General features: G+C 43.2%; 1 protein-coding gene across 1 annotated transcript; it reads left to right on the forward strand.

The window, feature by feature from the left end:
• The first annotated feature begins 349 nt into the window (after window positions 1-349).
• On the forward strand, window positions 350-15,620 carry LOC124260206. Its single transcript, XM_046694468.1, has 3 exons — window positions 350-1,175; window positions 11,083-11,279; window positions 12,637-15,620. Exons 1-3 carry the CDS (start codon window positions 893-895, stop codon window positions 14,437-14,439), a joined length of 2,283 nt encoding a protein of 760 aa, XP_046550424.1. The 5' UTR covers window positions 350-892; the 3' UTR covers window positions 14,440-15,620.
• The last annotated feature ends 1,878 nt before the right edge of the window (window positions 15,621-17,498 follow it).

Raw genomic sequence — 17,498 nt, forward strand, 5'->3', positions numbered from 1 at the left:
TGAGTGCGGCGTTATACAACATACAAAGAATCAAGACAGTTGAATATTCTAACATGCTTCACTAAACAACCAAAGGGGACGTTTGTACATTTTTCCTGTGATAATGAAAACCAAACAAACAAAAACAATGCCCCCTTGGTCCTGGGATACAGTAGTGCAGACCTTTCCCATACAGCAACCCAACACCCCGAGCCAGCCTCCGTACACATGCATCTACCACGGGGTTGTTCCACGTGTCAGTAGATCTCCAAGCCATATTCCACAATGAATAATGCATGGGACTCCATTATAACGCAAACTTGCCTCCGACATGCAGTACTTCTAACTATTGATTTCACCTCAGGTTTCCACAGTCGGCAAGATGGCAGCCGGTCTTAGCAGTACTGACAGATCCTCAACAGATCCTGTTTCCAGCACGTGGGATGCCTGATCTATCGTGTGAAACATCATCCACCTCAAACCCGGAACTGTATCTCCTAGCTCTCCACAGCAGTTCCGTCTCCCGATTCGCCACGCCCCAGTTCCATTATCGACGACCGAATTACCAATCTGTACCGACCTGGTATTGACGCAGGTAGTGTCCTCGAGCGTCTGTGCGGAAACCGGTACTCGTAACCACATAGTAAATAATTATGTACTGTGTTAATCATCAAGCTTTGTGTTTTGTCGTCGAAAGCCTTGGCCCTGTTTCACGGGAAATCAATGCCAGTGACATTGCTGTGTTCAGCGGTTGTGTTTGATCATCCGGAGTGTGTGAATCACGAAGTATCAGCGCTTGTTTCTACACGATACTACGGAGTGTATGTTAAAATCAGCAGCCCACAATGTGTAGGTTGTTTGTGAACATTTACTGAAACGAGTTCCCCTTGTCCACCATCGACAGTTCTTCGCCATGACTCGGAGGAGGAACCTACGGAAGCCCAACTTGGAGGCCATGAGAGCCGCGGTATCGGGGGGCAACCAAGTCATGAGACCTCTGTCCCCTGGCGAGGCTCCTCCCCCGGGGGGTCAGGTGTACACCCTGAGGAGAGAGGACCCCCTCCAGGATGCGCTGTTTCCAAGATGGAGTCCTGTGTTGGTGGCGGTTGTCACGTTCGTATTACGGGTGGTGTATGTGTGTCAGAAGAAGAACTGGTGGGTGCTCCACCCGGATGAGGTGTTTCAGGGGCTGGAAGGTGAGCTTTGTCAGTGGGGTTGCGGGTGGGGAAGGGTGGGTAATGGGGTAGGAAAGATAAGGGAGGAGTGGGAGGGGTGGTATAATCGAGTTGCACATTTTTGTGGGGATGGTGCGGTGGAGTAGCCTTGAATATTAAGCGACCGTTCCTCACGCGAAGGAGGGTTCAAAATGTGTGCATGTTTGCGTTTGCGAAGGTGTGGCGTGTGGTTGTGTGCGCGTACGTGTGCGTGAGTGCGTGCGTGTTTGTTTGTTAACCAGGTTGTTAAAGCGTTAGCCTATGACATCGAGAACCTAGGTTCAATTTCAAACAAAGGTACAATGTGTGAAGCCCATGTCTGGTGTCCTCCGTCGTGATGTTGCTGGAATATTGCTAAAAGCGGCGTAAAGTCATACTCACTCACGGCATATACACAGCACATGGGCTACCCCAAAACACCGGACTCTATTTTAGCAAAATCATAGGTGAAATCTCTGGTTATCAGCTCGATAAAATAGCCCCAACATAGGTACACGTCATTTTACACTAAATGTTTTACAGTTTGAACGCCTACACAAGCTCTCGCTCCGCTTCCTGGCTATAGTCCTAGCTTCATTCTTTGTCCTAGAAAACATTGACGTGTAAATTAAAACCACCGGACCTCGACTTGGCATTTTGCCAAATTCATCAATCATTTCAGTCGTCAATGACACGCACGTGAACATGCACATAGCGAGTTGGCCTCATTCATTCTGATGCAGTTGGTGGAATTGTTTAGAGAACGTAAGAGGCCTACAATCTCGTATGCATGAGTTGGCATATCATTGCGACAAAGACACATGTGACTGCACGTCTTCTGCCTGGGATTGCTGTACCTGGAGATCGGCCTCCTTCAATCAATACCTTGACAGATGGGATGCTATAGTTTCTTCATCCATCTCAGGGATTGTTTAAGCCTGTTGTTGATCGGATGTTAGAGTGAGTGACTGAGTATGGTTTTCGCCGCTTTTAGCAATATTCCAGCAATATTCCAGCAATATCACGGCGGGGGGACACCTGAAATGGGCTTCACACATTGTACCCATGTGGGGAATCAAACCCGGGTAATGCTTTGACCTCTAGGCTACCCCACCGCCCCGGATGTTTAAAGTGTAACGGTAAGGTGAGGCCGTGATACGATACATATGCCGATATTGTGGGTGTGATGCGTAGCATATGCCGATATTGTGGGTGTGATACGATACATATCTCGATATTGTGGGTGTGATACGTAGCATATCCCGATATTGTGGGTGTGATACAATACATATTCCGATAATGTGTGTACGATACGATACCTATCCCGATATTATGGGTGCTGTGATTCGTATCCCGATATTATGGGTATGATACTATATTTATCCCGATATTATGTATGCGATACGATTCATATCTTGATATTATGGGTGCAATGCGATATATTCCGATATTATGGGTGCAATACGATATATTCCGATATTATGGGTGCGATACGGTATATTCCGATATTATGTATGCGATACAATTCGTATCTTGATATTATGGGTGCAATACGATATATTCCGATATTATGTGTGGAATACGATATATATTCCGATATTATGGGTGCAATACGATTCGTATCTCGATATTATGTGAGAGAATACTTTTATTTCAGAAGTTCATATTATTCCCCATATTGCAGGTGAATCACAGCCCTGAACCATTTGTTTTTAAATTTCAGACATCAAAGATGGGATATTGTTGGTTAGAAACATTTAAACTTGGGGGCACTGTTCAGATTCTGTTTTAGCCAATCCGGAAACACTGAAGAATGTGGATAAACTGCTTCTTGAACAGTTTCTGTCGTTATTGCAATTTTTATGTGTTACGTGAAATTAACCTGTAATGTATCATATGTATCGCGATACTGGAGTTCAATCGATGTTTTATATCATGAGCGTTGCATCGCAATACAATACTGTATAACCGTATCGATACACCACCACTTAATACCCGACGGTGCCGACCATTGTATGTGTTTGTCCTTTATCATATATCAGTACCAATCTTACAGTTACCACGTACTGCTTCTGTCAATGCTGATGATTCTGTTGCTGCAACTGTTAATGCTTGGGCAGTGGGTAGCCCAGTGGTGAAAGTGTTCGCTCGTCACGCCGAAAGCCCCGGTTCGATTCCCACATGGATACAATGTGTGGAGCCCATTTCGGGTTTCCGCCGCCATGATATTGCTGGAATATTGCTATAAGCGGCGTAAAACCAAACACACTCACTGTTAATCACTCGTGGAATAGCCCCCAGCAAGCTATGCTTCTTAAGAGGGCTGGTTAAAGCGTTGCTCGTCAAGGACCCGGGTCGAATCCCAACATGGGTACAATGTGTTAAGCCCATTTCTGGTTCCCCGCCGTTATGTTGCTGGCATATTGCTAAAAGCGGCGTAAAACCAAAACTCAGTCAGTCAGTCAGCTATGCTTCGTAAAACCGACGAAGGGAATTGGATGGCTAGGCATGTTACTTGGTTATTCGTGTGTCAACTTGCCCCGCCGACATGAATCATTTCTCGTGCTGTCAATCACGGGATTGTTTGGTCCATACTCAATTAATATACAGTCCAATGTATTAAACTATACTGACGAACAGAAGAAAGTACACACGTCTTGTTTTGAGATAATATTTTGCAATAACAACGGAAATATTTGTTTGATTGAACCTTAGACTTTAATTCTCTAATTTGGAAGACGGGTAAAAATAGGTCTTCGGCAACATCTGTTGGTTATTTGTAAGAGGAGTCAGTGGATTGGATGATCACGTTCGGTGTCTTGGTTTATTCCATGTCATCGTACCCTGACGGCATGGGTCATTTTTCATAATATCAATCACTAATTTGAGTGAGTGAGTGAGGTTTTACGCCGCTTTTAGCAACATTCCAGCAACATCACAGCGGGAGACACCAGAAAGGGCTTCACACATTATTCCCGTGTGAGAAATAGAACCCGGGTATTCGACGTGACGAGCGAACGCTTTAACCACTAGGCTACCACCCCCCATTAACTTATAGTAATGTGGATGAGTGTCGCGTTAACTAACATTCAAACAAAACGTTATTTTAATGATAAAGATGTGTTTATTGTATAACAGTATTGGTTCTGTGCAGGGCCCTCACCTGGAAACGTTATCCGTTTTGAAAGATGTGGGGCATCCATCCAGTTAATTCCCGCTGCCCTTCCCCACTCCGCATCAACTAGTTTCCAAGTCATGGATCCACCTCTTTAACATGTCCCAATATATCCCGCTTACAAGAAGCTAAATAATACGCCATTCTTTCATATTCTTATATGTGTATTCAAAATAACTATAGAAACATGAAAGCAAACATATGCGTTATTAATTGTGTTTTGTGCTGAGGGCGGTAGGGTAGCCTAGTGGTTAAAGCGTTCGCACGTCACACGGAAGATCCGGACTCGATTCCTCACATGGGTACATGTGTGAAGACACCTATTTAACTCATTACCTACCTAATTACCTACCGAGGTACCTACCTATCTACCTACATACGTACCTACCTACCTACCTACCTTACTTACTTACCTTCATAAATGCCTACCTACCTTACTTATCTACTTACCTACATACATGCCTACCTACCTACCTACCTTACTTACCTACCTACCTTACTTACCTACTTACCTACATATATGCCTACCTACCTACCTACTTTACTTACCTACCTACCTTACTTACCTACCTACCTTACTTATCTACTTACCTACATACATGCCTACCTACCTACCTTACTTACCGACCTACATGTCTACCTACCTACCTACCTTACTTACCTACCTACATGCCTACCTACTTACCTACCTACATGCCTACCTACCTACCTACCTACCTTACTTACCTACATATCATGCCTACCTACATATCATGCTTACCTACCTACCTGCCTGCCTACCTACCTACCTTACATACATGCCTACCTACCTGCCTACTTATCTACCTTACCTACATACATTTGCCTGCCTACCTACCTACCTTACTTACCTCCTTACCTACCTACCTGTTTGTTCGTTTTTTGTTTATTTATATATTTAGGGCGGTGGGGTAGTCTAGAGGTCAAAGCGTTTCCCGAGTTCGATTCCCCACATGGGTACAATGTGTGAAGACCATTTCTGGTGTACCCCGCCGTGATATTGCTGGAACATTGCTAAAAGCGGCGTAAAACCAAACTGTTAAGTAGCATATAAACACAGCCCCTGTCCGAGGACGTATCGCATTACCAAATGAAAAGTAACAATAAACCAAACCTTTCCTCAAATGCAACTCATTCATTTGAACTTAAAATACGTGCACCATGTAAACAGCGAGTGTATGTACGTGTTTAACTAGTTTGTAATCTGTATATTTAATTTTGCTCTAACTAGTACTCCTTGAATAACATCAGTAAGTGGGGATTATTATCCGAGTGTGTTAATATATCCTCAATATAGTATATTAGGCAATGAACGTGTATTATGCAAACAACAACCTAGACTATTTCCCACAGAACTTAGGCATACTCTTCGCTTTGACGCGGACACCCCGCCCACTCTTAGCCCTCTCTCACGATAGCCATCGACAGGTCCCCACCCCTCTACTCTACACTATGTCACTGTTACTTCCTAAGACCCGTGCGTTAATGGGAAGCTATTTACATTGTCGAGGTGTTCCTGTGGGAACATTACACCTATTAAACTTCAGGACGGGACAAATAAAGCGTGACATGCTACATTTGAAGACCGTGTTGCGGGTGACTTCACAAGGCAATCTGGTGAGGTGTTTAACCTGCTGTGGGAGATTCACCATGACGGCAGAATGGGAGATTTTTTCCCGTAGTTCCTCGAATAAACGTCCCCAGAATAGAAGCTGGGGTTTACCTCTAACACCGGACCTCGGTACAACACCGGGTAGTTTTCATGCACGAAGCTATGCCCATTATTTAACTTACCTACCTACCTACCTACCTACCTACTTACATGCCTACCTACCTACCTACCTACCTACCTACCTACTACCTACTTCTTAGTGATCGGGTGGTCAGGCTCGCTGACTTGGGTGACACATGTCATCGGTTCCAAATTACGCAAATCGATGCTCATGCTGTTGATCACTGGAGTGTCTCGTCCAGACTTGATTATTTACAGACCACCGCCATATAGCTGGAATATTGCTGAGTCAGCGTAAAACTAAACTCGCTCACTCACTCACCTACCTACTTACCTATTTATTTGCCTACTTATCTACCTACTTACCTACCTACGTTACTGACCTACTTACCTACCTACCTATCTACCTTACTTACTACCTACCTACATGCCTACCTACGTACCTACCTACTTATTTGCCTACTTATCTGCCTATTTATCTCCTTACATACCTACTTACCTACCGAGGTACAGTCAACTCTCGTTAATCCGACACTTGTGGTTGCAGAGAAATATGTCGGATTAACGGAAATGTCGGATTAATGAAAATGTCGGATTAATGTATTTGTGTGAAAATATCAATGTTTCCTAAATGTCATGATCGTCATACTGTTGCATGCATATCAGAAATGGCAGATCTAGTTATCTTCATCGTATGTAAAATATTCACAGAAATAAAAAAATACTAACAATACATACTTGTTATCATTTATTAACATTCATAGATGGCATAACATACATATATAATCACGTAAGCGAACAGTTTCATATCTATTTCATGACCACATTGGCACAAAACTCACGTTTGTTTTTACCGCATATCAGCATAAATGGTTCCCTAATTTTTTTGTCGGATTAACGTGATTGTCGGATTAATGAGTGTCGGATTAACGAGAGTAGACTGTACCTACTATCTACCTACTTACTTACCTACCTACTTATTTTGCCTACTTATCTACCTCCTTACCTACCTACGTACCTACCTACGTACCTACCTACGTACCTATCTACTAGGGGTGGGTATTGCAGAGATTTTTCATATTGCGATATATTGCGATGCAGTTTGTTTGGTCCAGAATTTCAGTAAATAATCGTGTCCGAACCAGGCAATCCAGTGATCAACAGCATGAACGTCGATTTACGCAATTGGGAACCGATGACATGTGTCAACCAAGTCAGCGAGCCTGACCACCCGATCCCGTTAGTTGCCTCTTAGAAGCATGTGTAACTGAAGATAGTAGGTCGAGATGGTAATCTGGCCGTTAACCAACCAACAATGCACTTAGCGCTGTATACTCCCGAGGAAGCCGAGATTATAAATCGAGCGCACATTGATCTATATTTACCGATGTCATAATGCCGACGCTTTGAGCATACGAACCGTGTATGGAGGATAGTGCAGATTAGTACGCTCCTTATTATTATCATTCTTATGAATTATTATGAACCTGTATGACCTCAAGAAGGGGCTATAGATATGTACATAAGTACAGTGTTATTATGAACTTGAACTCATGACTCGGGCTTTCGTCTACACGGGCCACCGCACATGTGTGTAAACAGACATAGAAATACATGCCGTGCCCTGATGCAGCATACTTATCGGTAGGGGCACCTCCGATAGAGATTAATTTCTCACTGTGCGGGACCTCGTTACGTAACGGTACCTCGATAGGATGGCTCGCTGTCCCAGCCACACTCTTTGTCTGAGCCAGAAAAGATTTGATATATATTTATGAATATTTATTTAATATATTAAGATGAATATATTAAGGAAAGACCTCCTTCCGTTCCCCATATTTTCTTGTAATATTACCGTGCCTGGGGCCCTTATCATACAACGTGGTTCGACCCTATATATTGTAATGAATTTTGGGGGTTTAAGTTATTTTTGTGAGTTCTCTAGTAATTGTTGTGTTAGGTTTTGTTGATAATTTTAGTATATATTAATGTATAAATATTATTTGGGTGGGGGAACGGGAGCAACTCTTACCCATTATGAAGGTTCCACAAACTGAAAAAAACCTGTTCTTGGTGATTTTTCTACTTTCTGCAGTTTAACATGATTGCAAAGTTTTTGTTTTTCCGCTATTTATCGCTTTTATTTCATTGTATGTCTTTGTATATATCTATAAAAACAACACGTTGAATTTTTTAATAGCTTTTGTCCGAAATTGGACACAGTGAGCAGAGTTTCTAGAAAAAGGGTTTCCAGGATCAAGCCTCAACCAAGTCAACGAAGTCTGACCACCCGATCCCGTTAGTTGCCTCTTACGACAAGAGTTTGTGTTTAAGAGTGAGTGAGTGACTGGGTGAGTGAGTATAGTTTTACGTCGCCTTTAGCAACATTCCAGCAATATCACGGCGGGGTACACCAGAAATGGGCTTCACACATTGTACCAATGTGGGGAATCGAACTCGGGTCTTCGGCGTACCGAGCCAAAGCTTTACAAATATTCTACCCACCGCCCCTTGTGTTTAAGAAGTGACATCTACACGAATGTCAATAGCAAGTGTGAATCCGACATTTCTACCAAGGGAGGAGTTAGAGTTCTCCGGAGAATCTGTACCCCAACGTTAACCCTAACTTTGAACATGTAGGAAACAAAACCCAGACACCAGGGCCCTTTAAAAACATCGTAGCCCTAACAACAACATTGATATATATGTGTTCAGTGTGGGAAACATAATTCTACCATACACCAGGACTGGTAATTCTGAAAACTTACCATCCCTTCCCAAAAGTTGCCAGACCAATTTATTTTACATTTCAGCTCAGCAGTAACATAAAATACTATTAAGTATCTTTGCTTTCATATTTATTGAAATGCCTAACAAAAGAAACGGTTTCATCACAGTGCTATGAAACAAGAAGACAATAGTCTCAAAACTAAAGTTATCAATATGATGCCATTGTAGCAAGGATGTGTTATGTGTTACTGTCAATCATCCATAAGACGGAGCTGGTTAGATTTATATTTTTCCAGCTTGCCACAGAATTAACGAAAGTGCTTGGGCTTTCGTGCGGGCAGTGGTTTCCTACAGTGTGTGTGTGTGTGTGTGTTTCTCTCTGTACAAATGTATGTATGTATATGTATGTATGTATGTATGTATGTATGTATGTATGTATGTATGTATGTATGTATGTCTGTATGTCTGTATGTATGTCTGTATGTATGTATGTCTGTATGTATGTATGTATGTCTGTATGTATGTCTGTATGTATGTATGTATGTATGTATGTATGTATGTATGTATGTATGTATGTATGTATGTATGTATGTATGTATGTATGTATATGTATGTATGTATGTCTGTATGTATGTATGTATGTATGTATGTATGTATGTGTGTGTGTGTATGTGTGTGTGTGTGTGTGTGTGTGTGTGTGTATGTATGTTTTCTGTGTGTGTCTGTCTGTCTGTCTGTATGTATGTAATAGTCATATTAGTTGTGGTATGAAAGTTCTGTCACTCATGCTATGCAATGACGTGTGGGTACTTGAAGCACCGTAAAATATCACAAACGTAATCAAATCCACTACTACCGTGTCAGATGTTAGGTAAGTATATAGTGAGTGAGTGAATTTAGTTTTTTACCGCATTCAGCACTATTCCAGCTAATATGGCGGCGGTATGCAAATAATCGAGTCCGGACCAGACAATCCAGTGGTCAACAGCATGATCATCGATCTATGCAATTGGGAACCGATGACATGTGTCAACCCAGTTCCAGTTAGTCGCCTCTTCCGACAAGCATGAAGGCTCATTCTAACCCGGACCTTCACGGGTCTAGGTGAGTATAAGGTGAAATGGGGGTTAGCGTAAAGACATGTATATGACGTATGTGCTTGTGTGTGCGCGCGTGCGTAGAGTGCTGAGGTACCTTCCCGTAGTTTAACATGGATAACCTGTTCTTGTTTTATCCCTTAATACTAGGCGCCAGGCAGATTAACAACAAGTACCATGTTTTAATGTCTTGTATGTTGCGACCGGGGATCGAACCCCGAGCTTCTGCTCTCCGGGCAAACGCTCTATCCACTGTACCACGGAGTCGGTGAACACAGCGAAAATGCCGACTTTTTTCATTTCGTCACAGTGGTTCGAAACGTAAAATACTGGCATAATCAAGGTATATACTGTCAGTGACGGGGTCTTAGCACTACATAAAATAATTTATAGCGCTAAGACCCCGTCAGCTCAAGGTTCTCAAGAGAGTGAAACCGTTAACGAAACATAAATACCATAGCTCTTGTAACTAAGACGATATGATTGTTTGGCGTTTGCAATACGAAGGCTGGAATCCAGGCAATTCAGTGATAGATACCATGAGCAACGACCCCTTAAGTGGAACGAAATGTTCCAACAGACGGCAGAATAAGTATACCAGGGGTTGATATCATGAGCGTCGTTTTACAATGACAAGCAATCAACCGCGTCTGACCAGAAGATCCACAGCGTCACCTCTTACGACAAACTCAGGTTGACGAGGAGCGAAATCGCCACGTGTTGATAATGTAGCTAATACGATAATCTTACGACTAAAATTGAACAGCAGGGTAAAGGTTTCACCCGGGTCCCCACGGAAGTTGTTACATTAATGGTTTGTTTTGGTTATTGTTGGCGGCAATCTGTAAATAATCGAGTCTGGACCAGACAATCCAATGATCAACAGCTTGAACATCAATCTACGCAATTTGGACACGATGGCATGTGTCGGCCAAGTCAGAGAGTCTGACCACCTGATCCCGTTAGTCGCCCCTTACAAGCATGTGTAACTGAAGATGCTAACCCGGACCTTCACGGGTTTATACTCAATGAAACGGATATAATTGTTCTAACCTTACGACAAGCATGGGTTGCTAAAGACCAATTCTAACCCGGATCTTCACGGGTCCCACATTAATGTAATCTAGAGCTACAGAACAGACACCGTCTATGTTTCAGTGGCCCACTCCGAGGTCTACGGTTACGGCTTCCGGATGTACGAATACCTTCCTCCTCCTGACAGCGTCTTGACGACGGCAGAAGACCAGGAGAACACCCTCGGCTTCTACAGCCTCCGCTCCTTCCTCTACCCACACATCTACACCATCTGCTTCGCCATCGTCGGCCTCTTCAACTCCAACCTCAACCTCTTCCTGGTAGGTATTCATCACACCAAAGATGCCCAGGAGACAAAACCTAAACTGAAGTGTATGACACGGTGTGTTGTGTAGCCTAGTGGTTAAAGCGTCCGCACATCACGCTGAAGACCCGAGTTCGATTCCTCAAATGGGTACAATATGTGAAGCCCATTTCTGGTGTCCCCCGCCATGATATTGCTGGAATATTGCTAAAAGCGGCGTAAAACCATATTCACGCAATCACATTCTAACAAGAAACTAGTCTTCACGTCTACGCTTCCTTTTTCTATGGGATTATGGTTTCTTTGAACCACTCTAAAGATATAAACCAAACCGAAAATCTAAATTAATATTAGATGGCGAATGTTTCTTACATGCTGCCCAGAACCCCAAGAAATTGTGGTACTTCCGAATACATTTTTGAAATGATGGTAATATTTCATTAATTTTTTATAGTGAAATATTTGTTCCATTAAAGAAAAATACTCCTCACACTCTGTCTAAAAAAAAAGAGAAACCACAAGGCAAATATGTTGTTTTGACACGCAGTGCTTCATTCAGTTAAAAGGGGCGGTGGGGTGGCCTAGTGGTTAAAGCGTTCGCTCGTCACGCCGAAGACCCGGATTCGATTCCCCACATGTGTGAAGGCCATTTCTGGTGTCCCCCGCCGTGATATTGCTGGAATATTTCTAAAAGCGGCGTAAAACTAAACTCATTCACTCATTCAGTTAAGCGAATGTCCTTTCGATATTGGGATGAGGTAGGTTATGTGTGGTGGAGGTTTTATATCACCATTTAGTTTCCAATGAAGGTACACATAAAGTAAAGAAATGTTGTGACCTTGGTATGGTGGGATTTTAAAGGAACGATTTCAATCGTCTCTTTACAACGTTATCTGTACAACTGACCTGTCGACGTGCAGTGGTCTTTGTATGGTTTGTACATCTAGGTATATTTAGAATGATAATAATAGAATCCATTCAGTATAAAGGCCACAGGACCAAGTACAATATGAATGCAAGATAAATACATACAAGGTGCTTAATTTCACAACATATGTATGTCATATATTCACTGCATATAGTGAGTGTGTTTAGATTTACGCCGCATTCAGCAATATTCCTGCTATATGGCGACGGTCTGTAAATAATCGAGTCTGGACCAGACAATCCAGTGATCGACAGCATGAGCATCGATATGCGCAACTGAGAACCGATGACATGTGTCAACCAAGTCGGCGAGCCCGTTAGTCGTCTCTTACGACAAGCATGGGTTACTGAAGATCAATTCTAACCCGGACCTTCACGGGTCCACAGCATATACGTTGAAGATATGTACAAATATATATTGTACGCTAATGAGATGTTGTTTACAGGTAGGTCGACTCATCCACGTGGGCGTGTCGTCGTCTCTGCCCCTCGCAGTCTACCGTCTCTGTGACGTCGTCTACGGCAGCCACGACGTCGCCGTCCTCGCAGCCGTCTTCGTCTCCAGCTCGCTGCACCTCACCATCTTCGGCACACACACCCTCATCAACAGCTTCCTATCCCCAATCTTCATCTTCTGTTTAGCAGAAGTGCTCTCTGCTATCAAACTGTCCCCATCAGTCATTCCCAAACCCGCCCCTGGCATTCAAAATGGCGGAACCCAACCAAAGGACAAACCTGCCGCCGACGCCAGTGTCAAGGACGTAGGGGCTAAAGGTAAAGAGGTTGTTTATCTAAACGTGGCACCTCGAAGACTCAGATATGCTCTTTGTGGATTTATTCTAGGAGTTCTGTGCTACCTGCGGATTGACCTAGCCATGTTTCTAGCTGTGTCGGTGACTGGTTGGCTTATTGTCTGCGTGAGAGGTAAGGACCACCAGAAGGTGGTAATGTCCTCACTCCTAACACTGACCCTCGGCGCTGTCTGTGCAATATTACTAGGCGGCTGTGTGGACTTCGTGTACTTCGGCTGGTTCTTCTTGTCCCCATACCAATGGATTAACTTCAACGTCTTGAACGGCCTCGCAAACAGAGTATTCGGGAAAGGACACTTTCTGGATTATCTGAAGAATCTAAGCGCAGTACCATCAGCAGTGTTCCTGAATCTGTGCACATTAGGAATAACACCCGTGTTGTGTTGGTCGCATCACAAGAAGCTCGTGAAGTTCCGGACCCCCGTGTTATTCCTTCTAGGCACGTTAATGATGCTCTTCACCGCCTACAGCTTCCAGAGTCACAAGGAAACTCGTATTCTCCACAACGTGTTTGTACTACAGGCCATGGTTTGGGCAGGTGCAGTGCATTCATCTCTTGCTGCTCTGGGTTCTGGGAGAGCTCTGCCTCTCCGACGAATCTCCTATGTTCTGGTGACATGTGTAGTGATATTACAAGCAAATGACTGCTACAAAAACTTCCCCAGCTCATCTGACAGATCAAACGCAAACTGGGCCTTCAATGGTCTTTGGGAATCTGGTAATGTGAACGAATGCCTTGACTACGTGAGGCAGCAGAATGACGTCACTGGTTTGTTCCTCGATTATACTGTCTACGGAATAGGGGGATTTTCCGTCCTACGTAAAGACGTGCCCCTGATAGCTCGAGTTCATCACGAATACCACGAATTCGACCCGAAGCACCTTCCAAATTACAGACAAAATATCGACCCGAAATTGAGACTAGTTAACAGACTTGCTGACATCATGCATGTGAAACACAGTAGATACATACTGGGGAGACTTATCAACAGCACCCAGTACAACTACATCATTACAAAGAACGTCCGCAGATTCCGATCTCTGGCCTTCACGAATGTGTACAACGCTTCGGACTTCAGAGTGCTGAAATTCTTGCCCCGGAATCCAAACGCTACGATCATCAGCAGACTCAGGTTGATGAAGGAACTGCAGTCATTTCCATTTGATGGAGATGCTTCTATATTAGAATTTGAAGGATCTTGGTTGTTTTCTGTTGGAAGCTATAAGAAGGCGGTTGACCGCCTCCGTGCCGCCATCATCGTCAACGCCAGTCGTATCCGGCCGTTCCAGCTGATGAGCCTGTCGTACAGCAACATGGATATGCTTCAGGAAGCTGCTGATGCTGAACAGCAGTGCTTTGCCCTCCACTCCTTCGGTAAATGTATCGAGCCCCAGGGGCGCCTTGTGCTCAGCCCAGACTACAGCTTGGATATCTGAGAGACCTAGCTATTGTTTCAATTACAGCTAGGTAGATCTGAGGAGCCAAGCTGGTGTTTCAGTTACATCTTGACTATTTTATACATCAAACTGATGGTTTCAGTCATAATGTGAATATCTTACACGCCAAGCTTGTGTTTCAGATGCAAATTGAATATCTTACACTCCAAGCTTGAACATCTGTATACGCCCAGCTTTTGTTTCAGTTACATTTTAAACATCGTACACAAGAACCAAACTAATGTTTCAGTTACAATTTCAACATCGTACACACCAAGCTGATGTTTCAGTTACATTTTGAACATCGTACACAAGAAGCTTATTAATGTTTCAGTTACATTTTGAACATCGTACACAAGAAGCTTATTAATGTTTCAGTTACATTTTGAACATTGTACACACCAAACTAATGTTTCAGTTACAATTTGAACATCCGAATAGCCAAGCTGGTGTTTCAGTTACAATTTGAACATGTGACTTTAAGCTGGTGTTTCAGTTAGCTGCAGTATAAAACGGCAGCGGATCCGCATTGTTCCATGTAATTATTAGCGCCGTGCATGACGTTATTCCTGAAATTTAACAAAGATGTTGTCTATGTGTTTGCTAGTGGATGCGGTTCTGGACATCATCCGTTGTTTGTACAGAAGCAAACTTTCATTCCAAAATATTTCAACCTTCAACTCCAACCAGGACTTAGTGTTTTGCGCTAACAAATACACCACGCCTGTTGAGTACATTTACTGGCATGAAGAAGACAATCCAAAATCAATATGACTTCGACTCTTGGACAGTTAGTCTGGAATTGGCAGGCCTTTCAAACACTGAAAGGGCGGTGGGGTAGCCTAGTGGTTAAAGCGTTCGCTCGTCAGGACGAAGACCCGGGTTCGATTATACCTCATGGGTACAATGTGTGAAGCCCATTTCTGGTGTCCCCGCCGTGATATTGCTGGAATATTGCTAAAAGCGGCGTAAAACCATACTCACTCACTCACTCACAACAGTGAAGAAGTGTCGTTTTCTGTCTGTGATCACTTGTTATTTCGTTGTATTTATAATATTTATCAACCTATGAATGTTTGTTTGTATGTCACAAAGCCGTCCATCGAAAATACATGCATTCCGTCCACAGAGTAAAAACTGTAAATTGTGATTAAATAAATACTTTCCTTTGATTATTGTGATTACGGAAATAAGCGTTGTTTTGTTGTGTAGTTCTCCAGCTAAATGACGGCGGACTGTATATAATCGAGTCTGGACCAGACAATCCAGTGATTGACATCCTGTGCGTTGATCTTCAACACTGACACTTAAGCGCGGTGGGATGTTTCTTCAGAAAACAATTGGCATTATAACCATGATGGTATCATAGCAAGGCAATTTGATGTGAGGAAATCCGTTCCAAGACAAGCATATCATTTCAACGATGTAGATAGAAGCGACACAACCCTTTCAACATGTACAAGAAATCTCTGCTAAATGCAGAGTTGATTGTACAACAATGACTATATCATGAGTATGTATTTGTTTCAGCAGCAAAACAGCTGTACGATGCTGTTTGTAAACAAACAATTGTGGACAGACAATCCAGTGATTGTCACCATGCGATACGATGACAGAGCATGTGTTTATGAATCACGATCAAATAGTGATGACATCAGGTGTCCGCGAACAGGTGAGCGTATCCTGCCCCACCGGTAAATCATAAACACATGCAAAGTCTTGTCAATTGTTCACCTGATATTGTGCGGGGACGTATGGTATATATATTGGGTCTGACATAACTTTTGTCACGATTCATCAAATTTGGAAACGTCCTTCGAAGGCCTGTCATAGATATGCTTAAAAGCATGGGGGCATGATCCAGCGAGCTTGAGGTGCCGGGATCGAACCCACCTGTGACCGGGTGTAAAAAACCTTGGAGTCAACTTTGTGTGCAGACTCTTTCAGTGTTGTCACAACCCCTAGTGTACAGTACACAACCCTATGCACTTGAAAGAGCCCATGAATCCGTTGGTATATGACCAGATGGTGGCCACATGAATACGTGCAAATACCTATAGTTTGGCATGCAATGCATGTGGACCCGTTTTTTTGTAAATATCTCTTCATCCAATGACCCAATCGATCTCAAACTGTGCAAGTGGATGTTTTGTCAGACAACCTAATCACATTGTAAATCACCGATTTTATGCATTTGTATTAAAGAATCTGTCTATGTAACTGTCAACAAAATAAACAGCGGAACGCAGAATGCTTGCAGAGGGAGGGAGCCAATGACCTGTAACAGCGGCAGTGTTGGGTCATAAAGGTCAACTTCGTCAATGTAGGTCAGCTATGCACGTGACAGGTATGAAGAGGTGTTCATTTCTAGCAAATAGCTGGCGAATGGCATCTCTGATGACCCTGATGTCAAAAGAATCTAACTTTGTATGCCTACCTTTTTGTACAAGGTTTGGTTTATTGGTTGTTGGTTTATTTTTCACAATATGTAAATAAGCTTTCATGATGACAGCTAGAAGTAGTCAATGTGAATGATCCAAACGGTCTATCACTGTGCAGTGCACAGGTAACTATCATGAACTGCACGTGCATTTACCTTTATGACCCAACACTGCCACTGTTACAGGTCATTGGCTCCCTCCCTCTGCAAGCATTCTGCGTTCCGCTGTTTATTTTGTTGACAGTTACATAGACAGATTCTTTAATACAAATGCATAAAATCGGTGATTTACAATGTGATTAGGTTGTCTGACAAAACATCCACTTGCACAGTTTGAGATCGATTGGGTCATTGGATGAAGAGATATTTACAAACAAAAAGGGTCCACATGCATTTCATGCCAAACTATAGTTGCGGGTACAGCAACGTGCAGTAAACTTGGACAAAGTACTGTGACTATGTGTCCCAGTCCACCCAGCTGCGAATGGGTACCTCGTAAGGCTAGGAAAGCCACATTAACTCGGTGCGCCTAGTGGCTGCAAGAGATGTATGCTCCCCAGGGATTTGAGATTGACAATACGACGTGCCGTTGAGATTGACATCCAGTGATCGAGGGAAA

The sequence above is a fragment of the Haliotis rubra genome, unplaced genomic scaffold (assembly GCF_003918875.1).
Source record: "Haliotis rubra isolate DU_JTF1 unplaced genomic scaffold, ASM391887v1 Scf754, whole genome shotgun sequence".
In the NCBI taxonomy this organism is placed as follows: Eukaryota; Metazoa; Mollusca; class Gastropoda; order Lepetellida; family Haliotidae; genus Haliotis; species Haliotis rubra.

Excerpts from the sequence above, each read along its gene's own strand:
- LOC124260206 (XM_046694468.1), top strand. The coding sequence starts at position 893 with ATGACTCGGAGGAGGAACCTACGGAAGCCCAACTTGGAGGCCATGAGA. Across the intron at positions 1,176-11,082 it reads GGTGTTTCAGGGGCTGGAAG|TGGCCCACTCCGAGGTCTAC; the intron begins GTGAGCTTTGTC and ends TCTATGTTTCAG. Across the intron at positions 11,280-12,636 it reads CCAACCTCAACCTCTTCCTG|GTAGGTCGACTCATCCACGT; the intron begins GTAGGTATTCAT and ends TGTTGTTTACAG.